The sequence below is a fragment of the Carassius auratus genome, unplaced genomic scaffold (genome assembly GCF_003368295.1).
Source record: "Carassius auratus strain Wakin unplaced genomic scaffold, ASM336829v1 scaf_tig00037242, whole genome shotgun sequence".
Classification (NCBI taxonomy): domain Eukaryota; kingdom Metazoa; phylum Chordata; class Actinopteri; order Cypriniformes; family Cyprinidae; genus Carassius; species Carassius auratus.
This window is the reverse complement of record NW_020526367.1, coordinates 2,474-15,935: the sequence shown is the minus strand read 5'-3', so window position 1 is coordinate 15,935 and position 13,462 is coordinate 2,474. Positions and strand designations below refer to the sequence as shown.

General features: G+C 38.7%; 1 protein-coding gene across 1 annotated transcript; it reads left to right on the top strand.

Moving 5' to 3' along the window:
• Positions 1-6,851: 6,851 nt before the first annotated feature.
• On the top strand, positions 6,852-7,711 carry LOC113082977 (uncharacterized; the record flags this gene model as incomplete). Its single annotated transcript, XM_026254352.1, has 2 exons — positions 6,852-7,182; positions 7,275-7,711. Coding segments are annotated over exons 1-2 (768 nt in total), but the record flags the coding sequence as incomplete, so codon positions are not given.
• Positions 7,712-13,462: the final 5,751 nt, after the last annotated feature.

The window sequence follows — 13,462 nt, the reverse complement described above, 5'->3', positions numbered from 1 at the left end:
GGTGATTCATTGACAGATAGAGGTGGGCAAGGAGAGCTGTGTAAGTTTGTTATAGAGAAGGTCAGGCATATGGTATTAAAGGCCAAACTGGAGTCCACAAATAGGATCATTGCGTAATTCCCAGGTGTGTCGAGGTGTTGCAGAATGTAATGCAATCCCATGTTGACTGCATCATCCACAGACCTGTTTTCTCTGTGGGCAAACTGAAGAGGATCCAGCAAGGGTCCAGTGATGTCCTTCAGGTAGGCCAGGACCAGTCTCTCAAGTGACTTCATGACTACAGACGTGAGAGCGACAGGTTTGTAGTCGTTAAGTCCAGTGATTTGGGGCTTTTTGGGAACCGGAATGATGGTGGAGCGTTTGAAGAAACAAGGAACTTCACAACTTTAATGATCTGTTGACAATCTGTGTGAAGATTGGGGCCAGCTGGTCAGCACAGACTTTTAAACATGTAGGTGAAACACTATCTTGGCCTGAAGTAGGGCTGCTCGATTATGACAAAAAATCATAATCACGATTATTTTAGTCAATATTTTAATCACGATTATTTAACACGATTATGAGGGGGCCATATAACCAAAACTTTATATGAGTGATTTATTTAAAGAAAGATATACATATCAAATATGTATATTCTGAAAATAAGGTTGCTATGACATCTACATTGTAGAGACCAGTGGAATTTCAAGGAAACAAAAAGTCAACAAAATTATTGAAAATAAATAAACTGTCAGTAATAAAAAGCAAAGGATAAATACAATAGAATAAAAATATACAAATGAAACAAACTGTGCTTTAATGTTTATTTTATGCAAGTCTCTAGCAGTTTACTGCCTACTACAGAAATTAATAATCAAATGTAAAATAAAAACAAAAACTTTTTTCTTTTCTTTAAGCTACACAGTTCCTTCAATCAATAGGAGTATTTGATTATAGATTTGTATTTTGTTTGATTAATAAGCACACAGTTGCATCAGGAAAATAGCCCGCTGTTTCTTTAAGAGCTGCATGAATCCAAATTACCGTAACACACGTATTTTCATTTCTCAATTCTTTATGTCCATTTCCGTCTCTAAACGCATATCTCTTCCTGAGGAGCAGTGAAAGTTCTCTTTCACGCTTTAAAAACATGAATATATATCCTTTTATAAATAAAGCATGTCCCATTATGTAAATGTCATGTAACATGATTTTACTGAGTTGCACTGGAAATTGGGCTTTTATGGAGGAACAAAAGCACAGCGCTGCTTGGGGCGGAATGGGGGCGCAATAATAATTTTATCTTGATTATTATATTTTCATCGTTGGAGGCGATCGAAATCGAACCATTTTTTCCAATAATTGCACGGCCCTAGCCTGAAGCTTTTCTAGATTTCTGCTTCGTGAAGACCAGTTTCACATCTTCTACACATACCTTAAGCACAGGCTGAATGGTGGGGGAGGGAGGGGGTTTGGGTGGTAAGTGAATGTGTGAAATGCAGATAAGAGCTGACGGGGGGGTGATAGACTATCCTTTTCAAATCTGCAGTAAAACACATTCAGATCATCAGCCAGTTGTTGATTCTCCATGGACTGTGGGGGTGGTGTTTTGTACATGCTGATGTTCCTCAGACCAGTCCATACTGATGCCGGATTGTTTGCTGACGGCTCTTTTTCTAGTATTTTATTAGCCACTCTGATCTCCTTTGTTAGTCTGGTCCTGGCCTGTTTATAAAATATTTTATCCCCATTTCTTTAAGCATTGCCTTTGGCATGACAAAGCTGTTTGCGTTTCCCAGTTCAACATGGTTTATCATTATTAAATGCACATATCCTCACAGAAACTTATATATGAAGTTACAGTCTCTGTGAGCTCATCCAGATCCGTGGCTGCAGCTTCATAAACACTCCAATCAGTGAGGTAAAAACAAGCTTGTAAATCCTGCTCTGCTTCATTAGTACTTAATACAGGTTTAGCTGATTTCAGTTTCTGCCTGTAGATCGGTTGGTTGGAGCGCCCCAAAGTTGTCTGTGGGACAGAGTGATATGCATCTTTTATTGCTGTGTAACAGTGATCCAATATATTACTGTCTCTGGTGGGACATGTAATGTGATGCTTGTATTTTGGCAGTTCACGGGAAAGATTTGATTTGTTCAAATCTCCAAGAATGATTAAAATACAGTCTGGGTACCTTTGCTCCATTTCAGTTATTTGTTCAGCCAGCTGTTGCATCGCGGCGCTTATGCACGCATCTGGAGGCACGTACACATTTATGAGAATGAAAGGGCAAGTAGAAAGATTTACAGTTTATGATGAGTGCCTTTAATTTAGGACAGCATATCTTTTTCGGTGTTGTTACATCTGAACACCAACATTCGTTGATGTAGAAACACAATCCACCACCTCTCGTTTTCCTTGTCCGCTCTGAACAGCTGATAGCCCGGCATATGAAGCGCATTGTCTGGAATGGCTTCACTCAGCCAGGTTTCAGTGAAGCACATTGCAACAGAGTTTGAAAAGTCCTTATTGGTGCGGGTGAGAAGAAGTTGTTCATCCATTTTCTTAGGAAGGGAATGGACATTTGCGAGATGAATGCTTGGAAGTGCCGTCCGAAAGCCGCACGTGTGGAGTTTCACCAGGGCGTCGGCGCATTTCCCTCTTCTTTCTCTGTACGCACATTTGAACAACACAGCTGTACCTCTGACTAGAATGTCCAACAAAAAGTCTGAATTATCAAAAACCGGAAAAAATATACATATTGTCTGGGATGTGTTTCCTAATGTTAATGAGTTTGTCTCTGGTAAAAAACAAAAAACAAAAAAAAAACAGATGAATTGTGGAGCTCAGCGTCTTGGCCGCCATTTTGTGGTGCCACCAGAAGGGACTAGTTTTAAGCTGTTAAAAAACTATGCAATCTAAGTCTATAACGGACATGGACCAACCTTGATTTGTTGTGAAAGGCGTCAACAGCTGCCCAACTTTCACTCTCCTAGACTGAAATATCTCAGTTAGACTAACGCCCAATCCTAATTCTACCCCTTAGCCCTTCCCCATTTCAAAGAAATGTTTGCAAAAAAGCGCAAATAATTTGCTAACGTCATATCATTTCAGACTGCATGATAGTGCCACAGCATATGTCTGATCAGGACGATAACTGCCGTAGACATTGATGGGGGCTAATCCCTCCAATAATCAGAAATTGCTAAATGATTTTCTCAAATATTGCCTTTTCGAGAGAGAAAGAGAAATGGAAGTTGCATGTAGAGATTCAGGATCTAAACTGTTTTAATAAAAGTTGTGGGGCAGCGTTGACAAGTTTATTTTCTCCAGGATGTGTGAGCTGCGCGATTTCCGATATGTGTGTGTGTCAGTAAGCAGCTCATTAATACAGAACGATAATTAAAGGCTCTAATGCACACCATCACACCAGTATATGTGTGTATTGTAAGAGTTATACGACGAATGATGACTTGTGATGGCATAGTAGTGGTGTCCCAACCCTTAGGGGAATATTTTCTCACCTACCCCTTGACACTCTGTTTTAAGGGACAAGGGGAAGGGGTAGTCGGAGGGGTAGGGGTAGGGGAAGGGGTATAAAATAGAAATGGGATTGGGTCTAAGACTATGTTGGTCAATGATTTCATATTTGAGATTCTTGCCCACAATCCTGTAACATTAATTAAAACTCAGTGAACACCTAAAACAGAGAAAAAAGTGTTACATTTCAGGACTAACTGAAACTTTCAGCATACATTTTAGCATTCAACTTATGCATAACCCTTTAAAGGTTTCCAAAACTGAAAATTATGTCATCAATGACTCATCCTCATGTTGTTCCAAACCCGTAAGACCTCTGTTCATCTTTGGAACACAGTTTAAGATATTTTAGATTTAGTCTGAGAGCTTTCTGTCCCTCCATTGAAAATGTATGTACAGTATACTGTCCATGTCCAGAAAGGAAATAAAAACATCATCAAAGTAGTCCATGTGGCATCAGAGGGTCAGTTAGAATTTGTTGAAGCATCAAAAATTCATTTTGGTCCAAAAAAAAAAAAAAATTACAACTTTATTCAGCATTAGAGAGAGAATATAGTACACCATGTGTCAAAAATTTGATTGATGAGGGTCATAAAAGCCATCTGTTCTGGACACCTGTTTGTACACCCCCACCCCTCCCCTCCCTGTACACCCCGGTGACCTAGATATGAACTTACGACCCCAAGAAGGAATTTCGGTGAGGGAGGGTGAAAATGTGTTGGAATCTATGTGCTTTTTTTTTTTAAACTGTGGAAAGGGATGAAATCAAGAAAATGGTATAAGGGAAGTTTTTATTAAGGTTTTAAGTACACAGTGCATTTCAAGAAAAAAGACTATACACACAAACAAAATGGGAACGATGTAATGATTGTTTTCGTAGTTGGAAAAGTGTAAAACGTTGTTAAAGTTGTAACAAATAAAAAAGAAAAAAAAATAGGTTACTGGTTATTTATCTAAAACAACTAAACAAGTCAAAGCTATCAGATGTGTTTTCGTTAAGCAACACGTGAAAAAGATGTGAGAGCTTGAAAAATGTAAAAATGTGTTTTGTTACCAGCTAGAAAAGAAAGCATTTAGCATTTGTACCTTACCTCAAACTAAAAAAGAAATGAATGTAAAGCGGCGATACAAACCAGAAAACTTGGTGTTTGTCACGATGTTATAAAAAGTTAAAAACAAAAGAAAAAAGATGGTAGGCATTACGCAGATCAAAAATAAAATCCATCAGACAAGATACTTCAAATCAAATCTATGTTGTACTTTACCACTAACTATAACTTTAAAAATCTAGACTATTACTGACAGAGAGTTAGACGAAAGAAAAAAAGATGTCACAGCAAAGTGTCAAGGCATCTCCGTTGAGCGATACTGACAGCACCGCAGACACACTTAGAATGAGGCTCGGGGAATGCTCCGGAAAAAAACCACGCCTCCGGCGCTAGAGACTGCCCCGCTGTAGGCGTGATAGCAGCGTCAAATAGATTTAAATGTTAAAATAATTAAACTAAGTAGTTTTTAATAAATAGACATCAGTCCTTAATTAGTGAAAACTTTAAATCCGTTTAAACATAACATCAATTTGTACTTTTTAAATGATGTAGCTTTATGCGATTTTTATTTACTTTTAGTCTTAAAAAATAAAAAATAATAAAAAACAGCATTGAAAAAGCATTATTTGTTTTTAATGTATTAAGTTAATTACTCTCATGTACGACTAGTCTAAATTTAGACTATTGCCGCCGATATATCTTTTATTTTTGTCAAGCTTAATTTCTCAAGCTATGACAATTAACACACACACACACACACACAGCACACACACACTTTCCTTCTGTCCAGTTTGTGTCGTGTTATCTAGTAAATAAACCATACATATGTAGTTAAAAGTAGTCGGTTAACAATATGACAGGGAAGAAATATCTCGTCTCAGGTCGTGCAGCGAAACGTGACCGTGTCGTGCATCTGGTGTCTGTGCGATGTCGCCTGCATATCAGTTAGACATCAGCGGGTGTAAAAACATCTAAAGGTTTTTGGGGGTTTGCAACTCGACTGTAATCTAATTAGTTTTCCCGGGGGTTCTGGTGTTGTAGCTAAATGGTGCGCTGCAGGACGGCTAAAGTTAAAAAAAAAAATGTATGTAATCAAGAATCAAAGGCGCAACAAATTTAAAATTTATGGCTTAGGCCTGTGATCGTGAGGTTATCTGACAGTTCATTTAGTGGGTCAAATGGGTGTGAAATCTTTTAACAAGTCAGACCATATAGGCATATGTAGTTTAATTCGAGTTAATTTAGTTTATTTTAGTTACATTTATAATTTTTATTAACACTAGAGCTTTTAAGCCTCAACATAAATGTACCGTGAATGCAAACAAGTACACAAACACAACCATACAATCATACACACACACACACACACACACACACACACACACATACACACACATACACACACACACTCATACACACTTATGAGATTTTTAATTTAAGACTATGACTTATTAAGAGCTTTGATTTCCAATGTAAGATGAAATAACTATTAAACGCAAACGATTCGCAATACTTTGCGGGACAAATGCCACACAGATATCAATGCATTGATTTTGGGTTTGTTAAAAATCTTTGCATTTCAAACAAACGAAGTTAATGCCGTATCTAACCCCATCGAGATGAAAGGGTGTCTTTACGCACCAGGATCCGTGATAAAGGCCAGACGGCGTCTGATGCAGATCAGTCAGGTAACAGATACATTCAGTCAAGTTGTAAAACCATACAGACGTAAATAAATCAACGTGTATGAGTATTAAAGATTTATGTTATTAGGGTATCCTCTACTGAAGTTTATTATATTTAGAGGCGTTCTCAAGAGACGCCCACACGGGGTACCCAGGCTTTAAAAACTAAAAGTTTTGTCATACTGATTACCTGCAAATTAACTTCAAGTCGTGCTACATCACAATAAAACAATAACGAAACAATGGCAGACAACTACCAGGGTGAGTTTTTTATTTTTATTTTATTCATTTTATTTTTATACAAATGATTTAAATATATTTTAAAGTGAATATTTGTTTAACGTATCGTGGATGATTTCTAGGAGATTTTGTGAATCAGGGTTTCGATGAAGATTTGGATCAGATCCTTGAAGAGTTATGTAAGTATTTTCCAATTTTATTTTATTAATTCAATGCCTAATAATAATAACGTCAATAACGTTGCTATCGTTCTTATAGTTGATGAGAACGTGTTGTTTGCTTGTGATGAACCCGGTGCTGTTAATAACGGTAAGTTAAAAATGAAGGTTCCCATAACATGCTTGCCAGAATAATAATGAAATGTTTATTTATTTTTTTTTGACAGACGAGCAAGGTGTTGTCAACAATCAGGAGTTGATAACCCCACCAGAAAACATTGCGCAAGAGGTTGAAATTACCACCGAATCACAACACGCCCTAGGACACGTCACAAATCCTGCCTCCGCCGACGTTCCGGCCCCCGAGGATGGTTCTCACAATCTCCCAGATGTCTCAAGCTTACGCACCGAAGCTAGCGTTACGTGTAGACCGCGTCACTCGGAGGGTCAGGGGGTGAAACGTTTGAGGTTACCGGAGTGGGGAACGGACGATGTACCAAGCACCAGTCGTTTAAGGAGTTCGGAGAATAACGGTATGTATTAAAGCAGTAAAAAATAGCTTTTACGTTTTATGTTTTGCGTTTTATTCAGCAAAATAATTAAAAACCTTTATCTATATTTACAGAGCAGCGATATGATGAAGGAGGGGTGACAGCTTGGAGCGATTCTATGGTGAGCGCGTGGGATCGTGCGTCTTTTAGCGATTCGGCAAGCGAGGAGGAGACGGAAGAACTGCCTAACGAAGACCCTCAAGAGCTGTTCCGTGAACGTGACTTAAATAGAAGGCTTGATTATGATATGCTTCGCCGTGTTAATCGACGGTTTGGCACACTTTTCGATTTGAGCGGTCAAGCATTGTCCTATCGGGGTGCAGAAGAGATCGTGGGTAATGCTCAAAGTGATGTGGTAGGGATTTTGAGGAACATCATCGAATGCCAGCAACAGCTCAACGTATCCTTACGTCACGCTGCCGAATTTTGGAGAAGCTGTCACGAACAATTATATGGTGAATTTCGTCAGTTTCAACAGCGCATGAACGGGGTACCGGGAGAAATCCATCAGGTACAAGTTGAACAAAATTTAATTGTTAATGCTCTTACTCTGATCACTGAACGTTTAAATCTAATGCAAAGAATGTTATCAGATTTGTACCAGCGTGATCATCCTTGATATGTATTGTCTTGTTGTTTTTAGTATTATTAATTTTTTTAAAAAAATTTGGCTTGAAAAAAAAAAAAAAAGAAAAAAAAAAGAAAAAAAAAATATTGTTTATTATTTCTTACACGTATTATTGTTTTGTTCTAGGTTGTGATTTGCCATTAGTTTTTTCATTTATTAATATTGTCTATTGGCATCGATTTATACCATATTGCATGTTATTGTGTCCCACATTAGGGGTTGTTTTACTTCAGGAGAAAATATGTGGTTTTGAATTTATAACAGCTGTATGTTTCTGTTTTGTCAACTATATCGCATTGTGAGCTGGTGTTGGTGTTTTCAGGAGTATGCACGCTTGTCTTTAAAATAAAAAAAATAATAATTCAAAATGAGTAGTAAAAGATGTCACGATGATTTACATACCCATGCTTCAGAAGATGATCAGAGACCATTAAGACCCAGATATGATTTTCAAAACAGTACACAGCAGTTACACGAAATTATTAACAATCATTTACAGATGTTACCGCCTAATCCTCTTAACATGATAGATAGATTACACGAACTTATAGACGAACAACACGAATGGTTGGGTGCCGTTGTAGACAGCGATGGTCAGGTCGGTGCAGGACCTTCTAATGACGATGCCTCGGGTTACGATCCCACAGCTCCAGATATGGGTCTCAGTCAGCATTACATAGATAGACTAGTGAGAGAAGGAGGTAGTGTGGGTAATTTTACGATTGTCCCAAGACCTCGATTTAATGGGCTAGAAATTCGCAGAACTTTAAATTTTCGTGAAATAGCGACAGATGATTTTGCAGCGTATAATATATTTTTACATGATATTTTGAATGAGATTGTTACGCTTTCCAGATTATTAGCTGGAGAGGGGTTTTTTTTTTAACATCTCTCTGCAAGGTGCAAGTCTCCCCACAGATATTAATGCCGTTCTAACACCTGATAACAACCACGACGTTAATGTGTTTGTAGAACAAATCGAACGAACCGTTCAAAGCAATACGGATGTGGCTTTTGATACCGCTTTAGAGTTACGTGTCTCTGTAGCGCGAAACAAACAAGGCGGTGGTCGTAGGAAGTTGGCTGATCTGGCACATAACCAGGTCATACAGAAAAATAGAATGCATTTGTTTGCCCCCAAAAATGTCACAGACAATATGTGTTTTAGCATGTGTATAGCTCACTTTCTAAATCCACAGTGTACTGACGCAGAATTGATGACATTAGCTAGAAATATACATACCGATCTAGGTTATGATCCACAAGATAAAATTGCGTTGCATGATGTTTCTAAATTTGAAACCCTTCTAGACTTGAAAATAGTTATCTTTCACAGATCAGGTTCAGGTAAATTGGAAGTGTATAAAAATACAGATGAGCTGCATCACAAGACGCTGCATTTGTACCTGCATGAAGAACATTTTTATGGGATAAAAAATCTGAAAGGCTTCTTAGGATACGCGTATGTTTGTGAGTACTGCTATCAAGGGTTTAGTGATCGTAGTCTACATCATTGCAAATTTACATGTAACGTATGCATGAACATATCTTGCTACACGCATCCCAAGAAATCGGTGCAATGCGATGATTGCTTGAGATACTGTAGATCTGATTTCTGCTATGAAATGCATAAACAAGCAAAAAGTGACGGATCAAAGTCTCAGTGTGATAGCATAAAATACTGTGATAAATGTTACAGACAGTACAGAGCAAAATGGACCGGTGATAAGCTATTAACGCACAAATGTGCACCATCCAGATGTGTTCACTGTGCCGAAGTTCTCATGGGTGAAGATCAGCACTGTTGCTATATTCAACCAACCAAGCCTACTGAACATAGTCAAGACTATATTTATTTTGACTTTGAGACGATGTATGAAGACGGTCGTCATAAGGCAAATTATGTTTGTGCAATAACGCAAGCTGGGGATGAGTTTTCGGCGGAAGGTGTAGATTGTGTGGATCAGATGGTCAAGCATTTCAGACGACCGAAATTTGAGGGTTTCACATTTATCGCACACAATTCTTCAGGTTTCGACTCTTTTATACTGCTAGAGTATTTTACTAGTCAGGGACTAACACCAAAAATCATACTCCAAGGCTGTAGACTTGTTTACATGTACGATCAAGCCTTTAAACAGAGATACATCGACAGCTATAGCTTCTTGCCCATGAAATTGTCAAAAATGACCTCTGCTTTAAACTTAAACACCAGCGAAAAAGGATATTTTCCACATCATTTTAATTGCTTGCAGAATGCAAACTATATCGGTCCGTATCCGTCAAAAGATTATTACGGATATCAGACGATGTCTGACGCTGAACGTGTGAAATTTGATTCGTGGCATGAGGGTGTAGCAGGAGAGGTGTTTGACTTCAAAAAGCAACTAGCATTGTACTGTAAGAATGACGTTGTTTTGCTACGTGAAGGCTGTATGAAATACAGAAAAGAGTTTATAGAGTGCACCAACGTAGATCCTTTCGGATGTATAACATTAGCCGGCTGTTCTATGAAAGTGTTCAAAACGCTTTTTTTAACCAAAGACACGATTGCCTTAACGCACAAAAATGCTTACATCAATCAGTACAAAGCTTACTCAAACCCCTCCATACAATGGTTGGAATACATTAAAGCAAGCAGAAACGTCGATGTTCATCACGCTTTAAATTATGGTGAAGCCAAATTTGGACCGTATCATGTGGACGGCTATTATGAGACTGATAATGGAGATAAAATAGCTTTGGAATTTCTGGGATGTTTCTGTCACGGACATTGTTGTCGTTTTAATCCTAACGATTTGAATCCTGTGTCAAAAACGCCTTTTGGCCTGCTCAGAAGACAATCTGACAATAAGCTGAACGTTTTGCGTAATACCTACAATCTCAAAGTGCACAAGATTTGGGAATGTCAGTGGGAGTCTGCTAAACAAAACGATCCCAATGTCATCGCATTTATGAGTAATTATAATGCACCAGCGAGACTGAATCCTAGACAAGCACTTTACGGCGGACGCACGAATGCACTCCGCTTGTACCACGAGACCGCCGAGGGCGAACGCGTGTCATATCTGGATTTCACATCTCTATATCCGTATGTACAGTCGTGTAAAACCTACCCTATCGGACATCCTGTGATCATTTTAAAAGATTTTGAACCGGTCAAATCTTATTTCGGTCTCATTAAATGCTGTGTACTGCCCCCACGTAAACTACTGCATCCAATATTACCTGCAAAATCCTCTCAGGGGAAACTACTATTTGCGCTGTGTCGCACCTGTGCTGAGACGCAGTATCAGGGTCAGTGTCAGCATAGTGATGACGAAAGAATCATTTCAGGAGTTTGGACCTCTGTCGAGCTCTCCAGGGCTATTGATAAAGGTTATTCGGTAGTCAGAATTGAGGAAGTCTGGCATTTTCCGCAGACATCAGACACTTTATTCAGCGGTTATGTTAAGACGTTTCTCAAATTCAAACAAGAGGCTTCAGGATTTCCATCACATGTAGTGACAGATGATGAAAAGGAGTCTTACGTCAGAGATTATTTTGAGAAGGAGGGAGTTCAGCTCGACCTTGACAAAATAGCGCTTAACCCCGCACGCAGATCTATAAATAAATATTTATTGAATTCGCTTTGGGGTAGATTTGGTCTTAGGTGTAATCAAGCTACAGCGGAGCTTTTAACAGACCCTGAAGATTTCGCCCGCTATATCTTTGGAAACGGCCATGTCATTAAACACTTCTCATTCGTGTCGGACACTGTGGCTTTAGTTCAATGGTGCTATGCCGATGAAGACCCCGCCCCCGCGAGTGATGTTAATGTATTCATCGCCGCATTTACCACGGCTTACGGCCGTCTGGAGTTATATGAGCTCATGGATCAGTTAGGGCCCCGTGTTTTTTATGTAGATACAGACAGCGTTATCTTTGTATCGAAAGATGGAGATTGGATGCCTAAAACAGGTACATATCTTGGTGAGTTGACGGATGAACTTGATGATGGAGATTTCATAAGTATTTTTGCGTCAATGGGCCCGAAGAGCTACTCCTTTAAAACCACAAAAAATAAAGTAACTCTTAAAGCTAAAGGGGTCACGCTGCATTCCGCTAATGCGAAAATTGTAACTCTAGAAAGCATGATATGTCTGATACAGGGTTATGTAACATCACGTGACACTAGCCACTTGCTCACACGCACAGAGACCATTGTGCGGAATAAAAAGAAGTTCACTTTGCGTAATACAGCAGTATTGAAAAGATTCAAAGTGGTTTATGACAAACGTGTGCTACTTCCTGATTACACCACACTTCCTTATGGCTACTAACGGTATTTCTAACGCACAAAATGTGTATGTTGAAGAGGATTTTGACTTTCGTTTAGAATATCCATTCTCAGTCTTGGTGTCTGGCCCGTCAGGAAGCGGAAAGACTGTTTTTGTAAAGAACTTATTGCGTAATGCATACAAGTTGATCAATGTAAAAATTGACAGTATTGTATTTTTATACAGTTGTTGGCAACCTTTGTATGATGAACTGTTGTCATTGTATGATATCAAATTTATTGAAGGTATTCCAAAGTCTTTAACCGATGAAACTTTAATAAAACCCAATGTCAATGTACTTATCATATGTGACGATCTGATGTGCCAAGCATTTTCAAACGCTGAACTCTCGCGAGCTTTCACACAATACGTGCATCATATACCATTTTCTATCATATTGATAACCCAGAATCTGTTTTTTCACGGTAAAACCAGTAGGACTATCGCCCTCAATACTCACTATCTTATTTTGTACAAGAGTCCGAGAGACTCGATGCAAATAATGACTTTAGGACGACAGATTTACCCAGGAAACACAAAATTCTTTATGGAGTGTTATAAGGATGCTACCAATCAACCTTACGGATTCCTTTTGATTGACTTTAAAGCTAAAACACCGGAGCGTTTTCGTCTCAGATCACATTTGTTTTCAGATCAACAGGTGGTGTATGTGCAGAAAAGAAAATGAGTGATAGGCTGTGTAAAAACCTACCTCTTTTAAAACTATTATATAAGGCTTCGCCGAGACAACGTCGTGTTATTTTACAGTCAGCGTCAGATCAGCTGATTCTATCCCTGTGTGAGATAGCTCTAAATGTTCTTCACGGCAACATACCTCTAAACACCAACCAGTTCCGGCGGTTAAAAAAGAAAAAACAGGAGATCAAATACGCTGCTAGTAAAAAGATTAACATCAAAAGTAAAAAGCGGTTGATTAATCAACGAGGCGGTTTTCTTGTACCTCTGTTAAGTGTGGCAATACCATTTATCACTAGTTTAATAACCTCCAGACAGCATTAGAAATGGAATATGCCGAAAAACTTTACCTAATCCCTCAGAATCAGATGAATAAATTAAGGACTGCAGGTGTTCGTGAGACAATTCAACAAACTGTGGAGAACGATTTAGATGCGGCTATACGAAGCGTATTGCAGAGGAGTGATTTAGATTCGCATGGGAAGGCTAAACTTTATTCCAGCGTCTTACAGAGGTTTTTAACTATAGTAAAACAAGGTGATTTGGAGAGCAGTACTTTAACTCTTTCACTACCGAAAACGGACGCTATTCATCCCGATGAACCTGCTAATACACCTGC